This window comes from Triplophysa dalaica, chromosome 8, assembly GCF_015846415.1.
Source record: "Triplophysa dalaica isolate WHDGS20190420 chromosome 8, ASM1584641v1, whole genome shotgun sequence".
Classification (NCBI taxonomy): Eukaryota; Metazoa; Chordata; class Actinopteri; order Cypriniformes; family Nemacheilidae; genus Triplophysa; species Triplophysa dalaica.
In genome coordinates, this window is record NC_079549.1 from 9,883,930 (window position 1) to 9,903,701 (window position 19,772).

The window sequence follows — 19,772 nt, forward strand, 5'->3', positions numbered from 1 at the left end:
GCCTTAAAGAGACCAACGTAAATACTTCAAAGTAAAGTTTCGGTTGGAAACATTGCGTGGTTGTTAGTATGCTGCACGGGGTATGCTCCAGATAGATGGAACTGTGGGGCTCAAGTGGGAGATTCAGGTTTGAATTAGGGATGCTCTCATCAGCATTGTTGCTTTGGTTATGTTATACTGTATACGGTAACTATGTATTTTTCACTGTCCTTCCAAAACCACTGATATTGAAATAGAAAAACACTGTCATTTTAAATGATTGTGTTTACTTTGAATATTGTGTTGTCAAAGTTGATAAGCATTTTTAATGCTTTTATGGATATATATTTGCAAAGCACAGCGACAAACATATAGGCTGACTAATAAATAAATTGTATAGTGTTAGTTCGGGCAGGTCACATGAGTCAAGCTCGCAGCAGCTGATCCTAATCTAACCATCGAAATATGATGCCTTTACAGCTGTTTTAAAATTCATTCAGCTAACAACAGCTTATTGCGTTGCTCATGAGCAAATTACCCTCCTCCATCCACAGCTCCACTTCACATTTAAAATCGAGACTCGACTTCGACTTACTTTTCTTAAGTCTCAATTACTTAACATAATGTGTTACCCTTAAATGTTGTTAAGAACTAATGGTATCTGTTGTTCTGTTCTGTTTTCCCTAAGAGGGGTTATACATGATGGCTACATGGATGGGCAAGGAGTTTTTGCCCAGAACATTACCATACCGCCAATCTATACTGTTTGCTAGTTGCCAATCATTTTTGACAGTAGTGAAACTGAAAGAACAATGATTCATGGCAAAAAAATCACAAAATATGGATATACAAGGTTTTAGATGGACAGCAGCGATATAAGTGTTTTAATAGAGGAACTGATAAATAAGCACAACGAATAGTCATTCTACAATGAGCAGTTTAATAAAATATTTGGATCAAATTGAACAGGGCTAATACAAAACACTATCCATATTAGACCACTTGTTTTAACAAGATAATGCCAAACAGAAGTTAACTGCACCCTATAATTGAACACGCAAGGTGGATATTTCACATCATTTCATGAGATCGGCCAAATTTGGTGCTGATCTAGTCAGATTTTGAATATCTGTCAATCAATCTGAGCATTTTTCATTAGTTATTCTTCTGCCCATGAATAAGCTTTCCCCGTTCTTTTTGTCCTTGGACACAGGGTTTTCCCTCCATTTTGTGGGTTCTGGGCTGTACCTTTCTCCCGGTGTGCTTTTGCTGTTGTGGCGCCACATATCTTATTTAGAGGAAGATGAAGGTGAACGTCCCATCTGATGCATGGAAGCTGTGAAGGACTCCATTCATCTTCTAGCCCAACCACCGAAGAGCGCTAGTACAGTCCCTGTCTCTTCTAATGGTTCTGGAGATAACAGCTGGCACCAGCGGTGGCTCATGGTTCGATGTTTCCCCATGAGAAACAGACAAGTAAAAATGATTATCGCATGATTTTGCTGCAGGAAGCACCATCAACGGCACCATCATAATATACATCAGTGTGTACTATATGCTCATCTGGAGACATCCGTCAGTATTGCATTGTCCCTGCATAACTGTAGATTCACTATAAGTTAGTGTTGTGTAGCACCGATTGCCAACAAAACACAGACATATGACTCAGTTTCACTTACTGCATGCGGTTCATGACCGGCATGTTTAAGTGCTTGGACCGCCACATCTATCAGTTTCAAATGATCTCCGAATCCAGCATTATATCCACCATTTACATGTAATATATACATTAATCACCGAAATATAGTGAACAAACAAGCACAGCTGAACTTCGCAAACACAGTACACCATCTCTTTCTCGCTTTAGCTGGTTGCATGCTTTCCTGTAGCTCAGTGGTAAGAGCATTGCGTTAACAACGCAAGTTCGTGGAATCGTGGGTTCGATCCCATGCAGGGGATTGCACATCAAATGTATAGGAGAATGCAATGTAAGTCGCTTTGGATAAAAGCGTCTGCCAAATGCATAAATGTAATTTAAATGCATGCGCATACTCCTTGTCCCACTCTCCCTGGTTGACGCGTAGGCTTGCTCTTTCATCTCGCTCTCGCGGGTTTACGCATGGTCTCACATTTCTGAGAGAATTGACAAATACAGGACTAAGAAAAGTTGTTACGTAAGGGAATTTAATGTTTGAAAAAAACTTTCAGAAACAACCTGAGGATGAGTAATTGATGATATAATTTTTACGTTTGGGTGAACTGTTCCATTTAACAGTGAAATTATTTAGTGTTTCAGCATTAAAATGTGCTACAGAGGCATTGGTATATTAAGTCATCATCAGATTTTCTTTCTTTCAACTTTCCTGGTATCCATGTTAAAACTAGAAAGCATTAAACTGAACATTTCTTAGAAAAATTATATTTGTGTACATGCAAGGCAGTAATAATTTATCACATACGTTAACTAGACCTGCATATTTAGAAACAAATCAGATGCAATGATTTACAGACCCTATAAAAAGTACAACAGCCTGCTGCATTGTCCACAGTTCCAACCTGCTAAATGGAGAATTGTGCCGTGCCGAGTTTTTAGGCACTCTGCGTTGTTAACTTATTTACATAGTTCCTTCAGTGAATGGGCTGCTATAACCACAATTCATTCCTAGTAAATTCCGCCTCAGTCTTGATATTGTTTTGAAGTGCCAGAAAAGTGTGGTCCTTCAAGTAAAGCCAATGTTATTTAATCTTTTAAAGTCTCAATTCAAGTACCACATCGGTTCCTGGGGTCAGCGCAGGATCCCTCAAATTCAAAGTGTTGTCATGGCTATTTCTCGCTGCCTGACAGAGATTTAGATTGTATTTAGAGGAACGGATCAGTGTGACAGACGATCTTCATCTTAATCTCGCCGCTGTCACGGAAATCTGCCCACTTACATTTCGCTCTGGTCTTTTCTCTCATTCAGACTGTACTTGCAGTTCTGAACAATAGCAGCAGATATTAAATTCATACTGTACAGCATTTGAATACTGTCAAAGACACGAAGAGCCTTATTTGTTCAAGTAAAGCAACCAGCTGACAGTGTCATTGAGCAAAAGCATGTTCTTATTGAAATTTTAATTTCTCATTAGGATTTGTGTTCCTTTCTTTCAATGTCTCTTGCTGTCTCATCATTGCATCCTTGTGCAGCTCTTCAGCCTCTTCAGTGGTGTGGTGCTGGTGTTTCTGATAGTGAGGTGAGAGAGCATCCTCTCTCAATTATCCCTTGGCTGGTAGTGCTCTCGTGTCAAGAGTCGTTCACACTACAGAAGTCAAGCAATTACACCTGGGGAATAATGCCACTTTGACTGAAGCTGTTGGGCAGTTTGGTGGCAGTGAGTGGAATTTCATCATACCAGTTGATTGTGTAGGTGCTGTAGCAGTGTTGTTGGTAACTAAATTAGAATATGGCACTAAAGTTAGGTTTATCCACCATGACACAGGCTACTGCACTTATCTTAAATTAAATTGATTAATATACAGTTAAAATATTAGTCGCCTTGGTAAATATTAGCATGTTTCATTGAAGTTAAACAATAAAAAATCGTGGGTATCGCATTATGAAATAAATGTTTTTCTTTAAAGAGTACATAACATGAGATCATAAAAATTACATTTCATGCATTGGGTAATGTTGCCGTGTTGGAAAGTAAGCAGTCTGCCAAGTTGTAAATCTGAAGGTGATAAATAACAAAGTTATTGGCTTGGAATAAGGGAGTCGACTCTGAATCACGCAAATGAGCCGTCCTTAGTCCGATTCCCGAACCGCCGTGATTTACGTCACTACATATAGTCCCTGCCTACGTTTTGCTAAGGACTGCCTGCGAAAACTTCACTTTTTACTTTTTTACACCTTCCATGTATATAAACTTGTTGCTGGACACTCCATAAACCAAAGTAGGACCTTAAAAATCTCTAGTTATGTACTCTTTCACACACTGGCCACAATTATTATCCGCCTCAATTTTGAAGAAAAGCTGTCTTCTCTTATAATGTCTAATCCGGTTGAAGAATACAAGACAAACATTCTTAGAATATACAGTATGTGGGTGAATTTCACAGACCACATCAAGAACACCTCAAGAACACTAAACAAGAAAAGGAAAAAGAAGAAATTTTTGTGTAAATTACAATTTTGAACCGTAAGGATTTTAGCTATTTGCATTGATTTATTGTGACAGTAACAACATTCAAACTTTAAAAAAAAAAACATAATGCAATAGAGATGCACTATTTTTATAATAGTCACAATAAAATGAATAACTTTCCATATTAATTTAATTATACTTTCATTACTGCAATGCTAAACAATAATATGTTTTTCTGTCATGACGCTCTCGGAGGGTTTACCATGGTACTGTAAATTACATATAAATGTAGTTGGTCTTGGCGGAATAGATCTACTACGCTGCTGCTGATGCTGTAGCGTGGCAAGTACGAAGACTAGCTACTGCCAATACATCAACAACATGATGCTGTGTGCATATAAGGAATGCTGCTGCTGCCGAGTATTGCGACCCCAGTCGTAGTGTGGTGACTCTATAAAACGCTGATTCAGGCGGCCAAATATTTACAGGATTCCAGTAAAAGAATTATTGATTGAAAAAGAGATTCTTCACAAAGATACAGTCATTGACAGTCTTGTTTGACATCTGCACAACTTATTATTTTGCAATGATTTCTGTATTAATGGTCTAAAGGAACATTGAATAAGTACTGTATAAATACAACCATATATACTGAGAACCATTCACACACAGACGTGATATACAAATAAACTTCAGACAATCAATCTATGTCATTACAGAAACAGTACCTAATCACTGCAAATTGGCATGGTGTAGTTGGGCAATAACAAGTTATAAATGTAAACACTCGTGTGACACAGTATAGTAGGCTTCAAATGCTAATGCTATTTAGTGTATTTCTCTCGCTGTGGCCCTCATCACTCGCTGATGGTAACCACCAAGATCGCCGGACATCAATACATGTACTAGGTAACAAAAGTGTACTAGGTAACAGTCTGACTTGACTGTGCCTTTTTCAACTCCTCCCTTGACTGCAAGTGGCTAATCTCGCCGATTTGTCTGCAAATCACCGCATGAAGTCGAACAAACCTATTACGTTTAGGACTGTACCATCTATAGTTTCATATCAGAAATGTTTCTGTCATTTATGCATACAGGCTTTTGAAATTTTCCCAAACACTGACACCAAATGATTTCTTATAATGGATAGGTCACCCAAAAAATTTAATTCTGTTAACATTTACTACGTTTACATGCACAGTCTTACTCCGATTATGTTTAAAAAGCTGATAACAAGTAAGATCATGTTAACTTGTAAACGGTTTTTATTTATCGTGGAAAGCTCATAAATCCACTCGGCAGAGGTACTTTTATGCCCATTACTTAGATTTCACGCTGCATGTATACGCCTTTGCCGGTTTTCTGTCAGTTCTGACCGATTTCCCTTCGCACTTTTTATTACTAAACAGACTATCAACGATGACGTCACCGCATGCGTGGAAACCTGCGAGTCTCAAACTTCCATGTTAACAGGTTTTTTGCGTAGCCGGTTTACTATACGCATGTAAACACGTGAAACAGTTTGTTTTTTGACATATTTTTTATAGACATTCGTTTATTTTTTTAATGTAAACGCACTCATTTACTCACCCTCATGTCATTCAAAACTCCTGTCATTCTGTGAAATGTTTCAGCGTTGTTGTGTCCATACAACGTTTGTGAATTGAGGCCAACGTTGTTTGGTTACCAACATCCTTCATATGTAATTCAATATCTTCTTTTGCATTCCGCAGAAGAAAGTCAAACAGGTTTGGAATTACATGAAGGTGAACAAGTGATGAAAAGAAAGCTTTTGAATCACTTTTTTTCAAAACAAAAGCTTTGTTTGGTTTCATATTTGTATTAACAATTTGGTAACTCTGTTTGTGTGTGTGTGTTTATTCGTGCAACATTAAAAATTATTGAAAAGAAACACATTGGCATTAGAGTTCATGGACAACAGGTCAACTGTAACTAGAATGATCTTTGAGATCAGCAGATTGTTTTGCACCATTCGAACTGAATGTGACCGAGTTGTTTCATGAGGTTATTGGTTCATTGTAATGTTTCAAACATATAACCATATGGAAGAAAAACAGAATAAGATCTGGTCAAGCTATAGTATCAACGGCAATTTTTATAAAAATTGATAACTGTTTAAAAGTATTTTGATCCTTTAACATTCCATATGATTCAGTCCCAAGTGTGACTTGTGCAATTATGTGGACTAAAGTCAAAGTTTAAAGGTTTTGTGTGTGGTTTAAAGTAATGTTTTAAATGATGCATTATTTACCCAAGATACTGTGAAATAAATGGTCTTTGCTATCTGAGTGATTTTAATAATTACCATACATCTTCTGCACAGTATTATCCCAGGTGTAAACAGTTGAGACAGCTGAATTACATTTTAGCACCACGGGTTTGTTTTTATAAATGCAAGCTGTCCAACAAGAAGGAACCTGCTAACTTGAAATTGTACATTTACATTTCAGCTAAAATTGAACACTTATCTTTTCGTACTGTCAAACTTGCCAGGGAAACGTGGGATTTAAACACTTTTTCCCTGTACCTCACCTTCTACATCTGGTGTGTGAACTGTAGCTCCATCTGGCTGGGTGAGGATGAGACGTTTGTGTTCAGCAGATCAGAACGTCTCCCAGCGTTGCTCCACAGCTGACTGAACTCCAGTCAATTATTAAGTAATTAAACATCAGTCATCAATATTTCTCGTCAGTCCAGACAGACACCTGGAGGAAATTAAGAGCAGGAATAGATGGATGGACTACCAGTTTATAAGCACACAATGTGCCAAACATCTGAATTCAATAATTAAACACTTGCTAGACTGAATAAATTAAATGCGACGGCATTCAACGCAGGGATGTATTCATGAGTAACTTGCGTATAACAGTTAATTCAAAGCATCACAATAATTAACATATTGATGGAAATTGTAAAACTTTCCTTTTTGTTTTAACCAAAAGAGAATAGAGAATGAATTCACAAGTTTTTAAGCAAGAAAATGAGTCATCGATAAAACTCTATTCCTATGAAACATTCCAAACAGAATGCAGCCATCTCAGTAGACAAGCTCACAATGCATCTATACAACAGAAATGTGTTAGCATATATGGTGAATAATATTTAACATGCAGAGACCCTTCAGGTCTATCGACAATCAGTCTATGTGTGGAAAGGGAATATGTCAGATCTCTCGATGGTCTTACGATCTAGTTACAAAACCTGAGAAGAATGGGGCAATGCCATAGGGTGCAGGTGAGACCAAACGTAAAACAAGCAGTGTGAAAGGAGGGCCAGCAAGATGAGGAGGGTCTGGCCCGTGATGGACTGTGTGATTATTCAGCCCTGGAGGCGTAGATCTCTGGAAGGGAACGGTTTGTTGTGTTTGCTGCTGAACTGTCAGTGTAATCACTCTGAATCACACTGCTATAAATCACCCACACGCCACAGCTGCCACTGCAACACCCGAGCTGGCCGTGGCGAGACTGTGCAGAATAATGCCTCCAGTTGACCAGGTGCGAAGGACTGATGGAAGCGAGTGGCTTGTTAGACATCAGCGATGCGCTGATTTTATGAGTTTGCTGGAGCGTCGGCAGTCAACAGCTGTGTGTCTGCAGGTGTGTACAAACAGTTGTGCAAACGGAATGCATTTACCCCAACATGCGGTGGGATCGAGGCTTATGTGATTCTTGTAAGCAAGACTTTTGACAGTCGGCATGTAGTCCAGTACACTTTGCACTTTTCTTGGCTCAGAACTGGCCCCTTAGAACATGCCATTGTTTAACTGATATGTAAAGCAACTAGGTTGTTTTGTCTATGTATGCATATAGGCTTCATCTAAAATACATGCATGTAGGCTTTATGTGAAATAATGAGATTTGCGTAGGGCTAAATGTTATTGAGTGAAATCACAATTATTTGTAAAAATTTCAATCATGACGATGTATAGTCATGATAATTCTTTTACTTACATTTTTTATTTCACTTCAGCTGAACTTCTGCAATACTGCATTTCAAAGTGACCAAAATGAACATTTTTAACACATTCTGCCACGATTGTTATTAATCGTGGGAGGTAGAAATCGTGCAGCTCTAATTGCATGAAACAAATTCAAATAATAGCAATGCAGTATCTGTGCATGACCACATTACAAAAGAAAAAAAAAGCCTTAAGGTGCGATGGGGAGATTTTAGTGGCATCTAGCGGGGAGGTTGCGAATTGCAACCAACGGCCCTCTCTTTCAAAGCATTACGGTGGCTGACACAGTTTTAAGATGTCCTCACGTTTTCGCTTCTTTGCCGAAGGAGATAACATATTCATGACACAAGCTCTGTGGAGCAGTTTGACCAGTTAGGGCTACTGGAGAAACAACATGGTGAATTTCATGTAAGGTGACCCGCGGCGTATGTAGATAGAAATAGCTCATTCTAAGGTAATAAAAACATATCGCTTCATAACGTAGGGTCTTTATACACCTCTGAAGACATAGTTATGTATAGTTTGTTTCAGTTCTGTCAATAGATGCTTCTAAATATCACACACAAAGCAACTTTAAATGTGTGAAGATTTTGTAATCTATAAAATTTGTCATGGAAACGTTAGCTGCTGGATGCCCCAGACAAAATTGAGTCTCTTCTAAGACTTGTTCGGCACTAAACCAGCCAACTCAGACACCATAATTTTTTTAAAATGAAAACAATTTATTTTGTTGACAAAACTTTGTTAGCAAAATCAGAGTTAGTAATATTCTCTGATTCCTAGATAAAGTATATCCGGCCAGTCAGATTAGGATTAGTTTTTATAAGAAAGCATCACAATATTTTATGTGGGATTTTGTACAGTATATGCATGCATCATATTAAATATATGCATATACAATAGAAGGAAAATTTCATCTCACACTACATGAACCGGATCTGTAGTGTAGCGTCTGTATTCCAGACTTTTGCCAAGCTTTTGATCGTTCAGGTTCTTCTCAGCGTTCCAAACAACCACGAGAAGTGTGAGTCTGCTCATTTCTCTATAAAGGCCGCAGCTCTCACTTTGATGCCCATGAATATAACTTAAATATAACTTAGAATTTTAATGTATTCAATATATATATATATATATATATATATATATATATATTTCATTTTGAATATTGAAACGTTTCTCCTGTCCCAGCCTAAAATGAAAGCAGGCTATGAAAAATATGATAGTATATGTGAATTCTAACGAAAAATTAAAATATTGTGGCTATTATGTAGGCCTACTGTGGATTCGGTTTATCAGCCTAACATAGCAACAACCAATGGGGAGAGGTTGGTAGCAGTTGTTGGTCTGTTTGTCATCAATGGATGAATGTGCATGGGTAAAACCCTCTTTGAAAACATATATCATTATTTTTGCTATTTTGTTGTGTTACACCAGTGGCACAGAAATGACACACTTGAGCTGTAGATGATTTCAAAGAACACAACAGCTGCAATCACTAACAGTTTCAGCCTGCAGCTTCACATATGCAGGTACAATATCTGACTGGAAAATCAATCTTAATCCATTTGTGCATGTGTAGCCAGCCAGGGAGAGAGCCGGTGGGAGGCTGTGAAATACCTGTAAATGTTAATATTAGCATGGATTCTTGAGGTGGATAAACATTCGATGATAAGCAGTTTTAGTTCAGTGTGCGAGAGACCTACAATTCCCTCAGTTAAATAAATAAATGTTGTGATGTGATAAACCTGTGGTGATGTTGCAGTCTCATGAAAACAAGTAATGATGTGCTCCGATGAGCTACAAATACCGTTCGGCAGTTTAAGATCTTCGCCTGAGAATGCTGCTTTTATACTAGCTTGGATTTAAAAAAGCTTTCTATTTACTTGTTTGTTTTCTGTTTTGAATTGTTCACCATTCAAATATGATTTTATGAGATTTTTTATTCATAAATGTAGAAGGAAAAACAAAAGACATCTACTTGAATTTCATTCTGAAAACATCAATGAAACATTTACAATTCCTGATGTTAACGCGTTACTTTGCAGATTATTTCAAAATGTTTATTTAAACATTCTTCATAGGATGTCTGTAATTTTTTGCACTCTATGACATGTTTTTTGTTGACGTGTATGCCTGTTGTGGCTATGAACTTAAGTTAGCTCATACAAAAAGACATATTGATGAAATTAGTTGACCTTAAAGGGAAATTTTCTCAGAAATAAAAATATGTCACCATTTACTCACCCTTATGTCAATCCAAACCTGCTTGCCCATTATCTTCTGTGCAACACAAAATAAAATATTTTGTGGAATGGTTTTGTATCGCAAGGAAGTCAATGCGGGTTTGGTTACCACCGTTCTTCAAATAAATCTATGTTTGAGTTCTGCTATAATAAAGAAAATGAGGGTGAATAAATGATAAAAAAATTGGGTAAACTATCCGTTTCAATTTTGTGTGCTAAAATTTCACTTCTCCTTTTCAGGTCAATGGGGCAGGTGTATTGGAGAGGAATGTGGAACAGGTGGAGTTCAGTCCAGGACCGTGTGGTGCATCCACACCGAGGGCTGGACCACACACCACTCGAACTGCCGCCACGCAGACAAACCTGAGAGCCAAAGGCCTTGTTTCAAAGTGTGTGAGTGGCACCAAGACCTCTTCGAATGGGATGTGACCGAATGGGGACTGTGCGTTCTAGCCCCCTTCCAGTCCAACGAGCTCAGGCTTCGAGCATCAGAGTGCATCACGGCTCAGCATGGCATTCAGAGACGGAAGGTCCACTGCGTCCGCACGTCAAACCGCACAACCGTCACAGAGAGAATATGCGATTTCTTCTCCCCTCGCCCGGCACTGGAGCAGGCCTGCTTGATCCCATGTCCACACGACTGCGTTGTTTCTGAATTCTCCTCCTGGTCTGGCTGCAGTAGAACGTGTGGCTCGGGTCTCCAGCATCAGACCCGCCACGTCCTGGCGGCACCGATGTACGGAGGAGCCAACTGCCCCAACCTCACCCAAACAAGGACTTGTGCAAACTTGTCACCTTGCCCTGTTGGAGAGAGCGAGCATCAGTACAGCCTTAAAGTCGGTTCGTGGAGTGAGTGCAGACAGCCACAACATAAGGGACTCTGGATGGGTGGTAGGACCACGCTGGACTTTAGCACAGGAGAAACTGAGAGGAATACAGTCAAACGGCATATCCAGAATTCCCAGCACCACCAACATCATCACCATCTCAACCATCATTACCACGGCCTGAAGGGCCTGGACGTAGAGATCGGGTACCAGACGCGACAAGTTCGTTGCGTGCGCAGCGATGGGAAGAATGCAATGCTGAGGTAAGACACCCAAAGACGCATCAAGCACGTCTATCCAATTTACAATAATCTATGTACAAGGAATGCATGCCTGAAAAGACAAACCCTGTGAGAACATAAACCCCTTTAAGGTCTAAATCCCAGATTATGCTCTTGAAAGCAAGGTACCGCCGCTTCTTGTGTGAAAGTAGGATTTCTGAGACAGCTCTGTGAAGTGGGCCTAGCTAAATCGGTTAGTCCTCCATTAATCTCCGTTTCACTGCCAAACCGTACAAGGTGAGCGGAGAGACATGCCTGGCAGCGGCATGGGAGAGCTGCCCCCCTGAGCAGAACGGACTGCAGCGAAATGGAAAGGATTGAATTTACTCTGTTGCGGCAATCTCTGGATCCCCAGCGCGAGTTTGGAGAGGCGGTCAATCACTGTTACAGGCCGGTTTGTGCATTATTCTCGTTGCGCTCTCAATCTGAGGTAGAGTTAGACTTCGTCTGGGACGCAGCTCGTCTTTCTCTCACAAAGAGTATGGATTTCCCACAAACTGAGGATAATGAATGCTTTAACTAAGTCTGGCTTTGAACATGACTTTAAAAATGCCTACTTTTGCAAAATATTGATTTGCAGGCAGGCTCTCCTGATAAAGGTTTTAAGTCTCAACAATAGACTTTCATGTCTTGGCTCTTTTTTACCTTTGGTGAGGTTGTTTAGAGGAGCTTGAGATGTGTGCCAGGTTGGAATGTGTGTAGAATGGTCTTAAGGGGACATGTTACCCAAACCTTAACCTTTTGTTCGAAATTGCATGAGATCACCTGGAATGTTGTCATCTCTGATAGCACACGTTCATCAGGGAGACGACTACTGGATGTCTGCATTAACATCTGCAAGACGTTTTTTGATTGTTTGCTCATCTGCAGTACATCTCTGAGACATCTCATTTTACATATGTAAAACTGTAAACATTTTCTAAACCGTTTTTTCACAGCAGATGTTTCCAAAACTTAAGCATACGTCTTACAGACGTACCTGTGCTATCTGGGATTTGCAATATGCCATGATGTGGTCTGGTCTAAGCCCTCAGAATGTAAAGCACCACCTCCTTATGTGTAAAATAGGTGTAAAATAGGGATCATCCTAAATGAATCCTCATTTGAGGTGAAAATAGGAGCTTTTATAGACAAATATCATAGCGTTGTCATCTGTCATCGGCTTATAAAGACACAAGTGCAATTTTGCATTCATGAGGTGTTGGGTTTGTCATCTGTGTCATCATTTTCTGTTGTGTGTCAAGACTTGGATCAAATCTGTGTTTGACAGTAAGATATGACTTTGGAGCCTGTATTCTGTCAGTATCATGTTTTAAATATGAATCTGCGTTGGTTCAGCTGTTGAAATGTCTTTTGTCTTTGGCAAAGCAGATGTTGTTGGTTAAGCCACAGGAACCTCTTTGTTTTCAAGGAGTGGGTTTCTCATTCTGCATTAGTTGAACACCAATCGCAGACATCATCATTCACACTTCAAAGATGGGGGTATTGTAGAGCTCTGTAGAGCAGAATGGGAACTGACAGGTTTACTGCAGGTGTAGCATAACAAGCGAGAGAACTCTGTTATTTTACAGTGAGAGCGAGCATTTGCGCTACTTAACATATTCATTTGTGTATTCTGCGTGCATGCTTAATGAAACGTGGTGATTTGAATATTTCCCACCTGAGTTCAATTTCTGCAGTTTTTCCAATTATAGTCTAATTATCATTTAAAATGGAGCGAATGAATGCTACACAAACAGATTATGATATACAAGTAATTGAATCGGGTGACTTGTGTGGATGAGTCTGTAATTAGGTATCACTTTTATTTTGTCGAGCATTATTTATTTTTTCTCGTCTATAGTCTTTGTACCCTTGACAATGGCCCTGGAACATTCCAGTCCTGCATTATGCCCAGGGACTGTGAGACGTCTGATTGGTCAGCTTGGAGTCCATGTTCAAAGACATGCAGAGCGTCAGATATGTCTCCAGGTTTTCGCGTCCGGAGCCGAAGCATAACGCAAAATCCCATTGGTCACGGGAAAGAATGTCCCACTCTTGAAGAAAAAGAGGCCTGCAACATCATCGGAGATTTGCTTCCGAACTGTCCTAGGTTTGTAACATTTGCATTTAGACACTTTTATCCGACTTGTATTCAAAGTACAGATTTAATCACTATGGATGTTCTTGGCATTGAACCAATGACCTTTGCATTAATAATGTATTGACGCACCAAATGGGCCGCAGGAACAATGTGTAGGTTTGTAATGGCAATATCACCTTGACATCCAAATGACTCTCATAATAATTCAACCTTTAGCTTAAAAAGTACTAAACATCTTGGGGTTTTTCAGTACTAAATGATTTCTCAAGTGTTGTGATCAAGTATTTATTTACTAAACCTCTGTTGCGTCCAAGCGTTTAAAAGATTGTGAGAAGCTAATTAATGGGATTATGTATTTGATCAATTGCAGCCGGCTGTTATTTCATTAAAAACCTTCCTTTATGCATCATAACACTTTTACCAAGTCAATGCTTTTTCATTAGTACATAGTTTCCTACCGGAAAACAGGAAGCTAAGCCTATTAGTATCTTTCAGCGCCAGCGCGCTGTGTCCATTTATCCAACTCGGTTTCTAAGAGGAGCCCAGCAGGATCTAAAATGACACAATAGGGTCTAAACAAAAGAAGTGTGTTTAACCGCAGCGCGTGTACGTATGTGTGTGTGTTTTGTTCTGCAGGTATATTTGGAAGAGCACAGACTGGGGAGACTGTCAGGTGGCCCCGCTCCTCAGCCAACAGGACAGAAGGCTTAACAATGTTAGCGTTCTCTGCGGTGGAGGGATTCAGACCAGACAGCTGTACTGTGTGCAGGTTCCAGATAACTCCACCCCTCACCACAGAAAAGAGGGTACGGTGTCTTCTGCGTCAAGCTGACAAAATAATGAACTATATGTGCTATATAATGGCTATGCAGTGAGATTCAGCAGCTAAGCTTTGTGCAGTGCATTCTGTGAATATTTTTATTAGCTTATTCATCACAGGTTACCTTGTATAGCCAAGTCAATGTGATCCACAATGAGCATGTAGGTGCGGTACTCTTAAATGTAGCTGGATCGACTCCATTTCGTAATTATGTTCAATTCAAGTTCATTCATAAAGCGCTTTTAGTAATAATAACAATAATTCATTATATTTATATAGCGCTTTTCTGGGTACTTAAAGCGCTTATACAATCTCCTCAACCACCACCAATCCTCCTCAACCACTTTTCACAATTTAGATTGTTCCAAAGCAGCTTTACAGAAAACACACAGACATTAAAGAAATAAAAAAAGAATCTGTGTGTTTAAGATAATAGTATGAGCATGCCAAAGGCGACAGTGGCAAGGAAGCAAAACTTCAATGATCTATTAATGCAGAAAATGTAATAGTACTAGACTAGTACTAATTCTTGAAGGGATTCTTCACCCAAAAATGAAAATTCTGTCACCTTTTTACTCACATTCGTGTTGTTTTAAATCTTTATAAATGTATTTGTTCTGGTGAACACAGAGAAAGATATTTGGAAGAATGCTTATAACTAGACACATTTTGCCCACATTTTGCCCTACATTGACTACTGTTATAGGAGAAATACAAGGGTAGTCAGAAATGTTTGCTATCCTACTTTCTAGAAAATGTCTTCTTTTGTGTTCAACAGAACAAAAAAATGGTAAAGTAATTTTTCCTAGTTTGGGAGTCAATGGGAGAGGGGACTTTTTTAAGTCCCCATAAAATTTCAATGCTTATTTTATCAGAATATTGAAGTGTTTATTAGAAATGATTTATCCCTGTAGGTGATCAAAATCTTAATAATAATCAAAACTTCCCCTTTCAGTCCAATTGGCATCTCTCCTCGGCATGATGTATGTCTCGACCTTAGGGCGGGATTTTATTTACTGTCCAATAGCCAAGCTTCCAAATGCCAACAATCCAATCAAATCCCAAAGATGATGTCAAGCTCCACCCTACATTTTTATCATTCCAGAATCTGTTAAACTCAGATATACATCAACATTAGGAAGAAAACAAAAATATAACTGCAGTTTTATCTCGATTTTAAAGCTGCAATCCCTAACTTGCAGCCCTTTGGTTGAAAATAAACAGAAAATCAAATATTGAGCAAGAACTGTACAGTACACAAAAATAAATAATTATTTATAAATTGAGATGTAAGGTATAAAATGTTTAATGTCATTTACAGTAATCTCAGCCCCCTTAAAAATTAGAACAAAAACAAGAAACAAGAATAGAAAAGCAACCTGCAATCTTTTGTTTCAAACAGATTTTAATATAGTTGCAAACGTGACGGGGCCTATCTTTAAATCCTTTGTTCTGAAAGAATATCCTAAAGAACTTTATGAAGGCAGTATTGCTCATGCATTTTGGTCACCTTTGAGTAAATAATCTAAAATGACAAAATTATCCTTGGCTTAAAAATTTCGGTTAGAAGGCTTTTCGATTATCAAAGCATTCCAGCCATTTGCTTTAATACCACAAGTAACCTCGCCTGTTAGAAGCATGTTTCTAAGATTAGAGGTAATCAGAGAGAGTCACCTTGTTCCGAAATTAATTTCGAGGAGCCGCTTTAGCCAGCGAAAGCCGTGTTGGGATTGGTTTTAAACAAGTTGGGTTGGGAAAGGCATACAGATGAAGGTGGCTCTCTTCAATCAATTTTGTTTGGGGATAAAGATCAATGAAAATCAACAGTGCTGTTTGCTTCCCACCTGACGCCGAGAACTCACACTATGTTAATAAACCACAGTAAATGTGAGAGGCCGAGACGGCCCTTGGTGAATGCACAATTATACCAAAGTGAATCAAGTGAAATGAAGTTGTTGCAGTCCATTCTTTAGTAAAGTATTTTAACCAGAAAAACTTAAAAATAACACTTTTCTGTTTTAAAAATGAGAATTAAAGAAAATTGCACTACTTTGTTTGACAAAAGGGTGTGAATTGGTCCTCAGCAGGACAATTTCAATCTACTTTCATCTAGGCCTTTTACGCTCTCTCTCTCTTTTGTTTTGCAGTGTCTCGGCCAGTGAGTGGGCATCTGTGTGCAGGAGATTTACCTTCTGCAGTACAGCCCTGCTCCAAACCATGCCCACAGCAATGCCTGCTTTCATCCTGGTCCTCCTGGGGGGCCTGTCTCCACGACAACTGCATGGAAACCCAAGGGTGGAAGGGTAGGAGACCTTAACAAAGTCAACCGGCATCAATAGAAATACTCAATGCTGTTAATAATAGAAGCTATTAAATCCACTTTAGCACTTTGCTGCTGTTGCAGGTCATTTCGACCCAGTTTAAAACTTTAAAAGATTGGGTTGGATTTGAAAGATTTTTTGCAATTTAACATCAACATGTAAGCTTCAATGTTTTTTGGTAATAGGCCGTAGCAAGTGCTTTGACACAGACACTGTCAGAAAAATGGTCAAAAATGTCCCCAAGTTGTCGACAGTACACTATAAACGGTTTCATCGGACGCACACGCTTGGCCCAAGTTACCATCTGGTCTGCGTTTGGTTATAATTTAACAATTCATTTTATATTTAAGTAAATGTATTTTATATTAATATTGTACTGTATAGTACTTGTATTCAGTTGAATTAAAACTACTCAACAGTTATTGATTCTTTGTGGAGGTCTTCTGGAAGTAACGATTGGGCAACATAACGTTTGTTTATTTTTTTGCACCTAAACCATCTATATGGTCCACATATACAGTACAGTATGCATTAGATAGTAAAGACACACTTTTTGGTACAAATACGTACCTATGAGGTACATGCAATATTTTTGGTGCAAAGATGTACTTTTCAAAAGGGTATTGCCCTGGTGACAGGTTTCTTGTTTTTTAAGGATCAGGGATCATAAGTAGGATTAATATCAATAGGATTCATATCTGCACATGAAGTATATTATTTTAAGAACACTGCACAGTTATTGACACTGAGCTAAACTGAAGTTAAAATAGTGTGATTAAGTGACACCTCTTGCACTGGTGTGAGACAACACTGTTGAAGGTGATAACATCTTTTGCTGTGTTGAGCTGCCAGAGAAAGATTTCATAATGAGAGAATTTAACAGAGGACAGAGGAATATCACACAACTCGAAGCCATTTGCAATCTAAATAATTGTCCAAAATGTACTATTATGGCATAAGAATAATTGTTACTTTAACAAAGCTACAGTCTTATAATTTAATTGGTTAAGGCAATCTTTTGCTAGTATTTTTTTATATAATAAATTATGGTAATCCTAAAGGAAAGTCAATTTTTCAGAAGATCCTCTTTTTACACCTAATATAGTTTTCATTCAAATGTATCCAGTATGTCTTTTGGGCTATCAGTCTGTTTATAATGTGAGTGATACTGATGCTGATTTGTTATGTGCAGGGTATAACCAAGATATCAGACATCACTGTTCATAATATCAATTAATTTATGAATAAAAAACTGAAGGAAGTATCTATTATTTCTTAAAGCATTACTCTGATATCTTGATGAAGAAGCTGGTGAGAAATGTATTTATGTTCAGAACACCGTGTGTCATTTAAGCTCACTTCTGAAACAGTTGAGAAATGGCAGGATGCAGCAAAAAATCTATTTGTTCTCTATTTCAACCCATCTAGAAAGAAAAAAAATAAGATAGTAAAGAAATTTCATTTTTTGTTCCTACAGGATCATCTCTAATTTGAGAGCGGGGTATTTATAGTTTAGAAAGCACCTTGTTAAAAAGAGTTTTCAGTATTTACTGCTCTCTAGGGTTTTCCCTAAGTGATCGGAGGATCATTTGATCTTGATATTGAATGATGTATGCAAAACTGTAGGTTTTTTTGTTGTTGTTTTATTAACCTTTCTACTGTATTACAAATCTCCAATTGCCCACAGTTACATTCTTTGCCCTCTTTGTGTGATCTTTAACCGGGAGTGTAAGCATGCGGAGAAAGGAATTGAACATGGGGTTGGTAATGATTGTAAATGGCAAATTCTATTCTGCATTAATGTGAGTTGGGAGCATTGAAGTGGGACTGATAAGCTTCTGAAGTATTAGATGTGAACTGTAGCCCACAGGTCTTTCCCATGAATAAATCCGATAGCTCCTGTGAACCTTTCAATTATTAATATACACAGGGATGTGTCTCCACCAAATTGTTTTTCACAGTTTGGAGGAGGGATTGGGCATCTAGGCATTCCTTCCGATTGATCTGTAGACAGGACTGCAGACATGACCTGTATGTGTGTACTGTACGAACAAAGATATGGCATATAGGACGTCCAACAGTGTGCAGCTCAGGTGTCGTTAAAGAAAGATTGGTTGCTGTATTTGCTCCTTTGGTGTCACAGGATTTGGCCTTTGTAGTCTAAGGATAAAATGATGCTTTTTTAAATCCATAACTTGTCATGTTCTTCAAAGTAGAGAACCTTACTTATTTTTTATTTTCTTTAGAATTTAGCTGTTTAATAATAAATAGGATGGAGTAGAGTCTACCAACCATTAGAGATAATGTACAGCTAGCCATCTGCGTACCTCGTGAGTATATTATTAGATACTAAATATTGATAAAGTATTCTATAAAGTACATATATCAAGTATTCTGTGCTGTGAAATAATGCAACATAAACCCCTCTTTACATAAAACAGAATTTAGTATACATATGAAATGGATTAAATAGAAAATAGCAAAAAAAGTGATCGTTTTCTTGAAGGCGCACAGAAAATGCCTTTGATGTTGTGACTTATAAATAGAAAATTCTATCGACCCTTCATGCTGTATGATTTGTGATACAGATTTAAGGATTTACAGAAGTCTGCAGAACAGTATGGTATATATATAGGCTATACTTGGTTATTTACATAGATGTGTTGAATTAAAGCAGGCCGGTAAAATATGTAAATCCTAGGTTTTAATTATGTATTTGATACATTCAAGGCTGTCATCATACAATACACTAATGTCTTAGAGAGTTTGACGCTTTTTGTGTCAAAGCAGTGTTGAGAGCTGTGGGGTGTTATTTCAAAGGCTTTCTATCTTGGCTGACACTATGATTTTCCCAGGACTGTTGAGTCAAGACCCCCTGGGGGGGTGTGAACCGAAACAAACCCACCTTTGTATTAACATACTCGAGAGGAAAGATCTGGGCAGTTATTATCAATCCATCATAGAGCGAAAACAAAATCAGATAGTACACAGATAACTATAGTCCGGCCCTCATGCTTAAAAAATCTGCTGCGATTTAATAAATGATGTTTGGATTATAGCCTGATTCATCACTGTTTCTCTCCTCAATGTACTCAACTTTAATGCTTTTTCATA

General features: G+C 38.4%; 1 protein-coding gene across 1 annotated transcript in view; it reads left to right on the forward strand.

Annotated features, from left to right (window-relative positions):
- thsd7ba (thrombospondin, type I, domain containing 7Ba) overlaps positions 1–19,772 on the forward strand; it is a 189,456-nt gene that overhangs the window by 74,217 nt on the left and 95,467 nt on the right. Inside the window, exons 4-7 of the mRNA XM_056754951.1 lie at positions 10,567–11,416; positions 13,278–13,526; positions 14,154–14,323; positions 16,485–16,640. Coding sequence (XP_056610929.1) covers positions 10,567–11,416; positions 13,278–13,526; positions 14,154–14,323; positions 16,485–16,640 — 1,425 coding nt within the window. The remainder of the gene's footprint in view (positions 1–10,566; positions 11,417–13,277; positions 13,527–14,153; positions 14,324–16,484; positions 16,641–19,772) is intronic.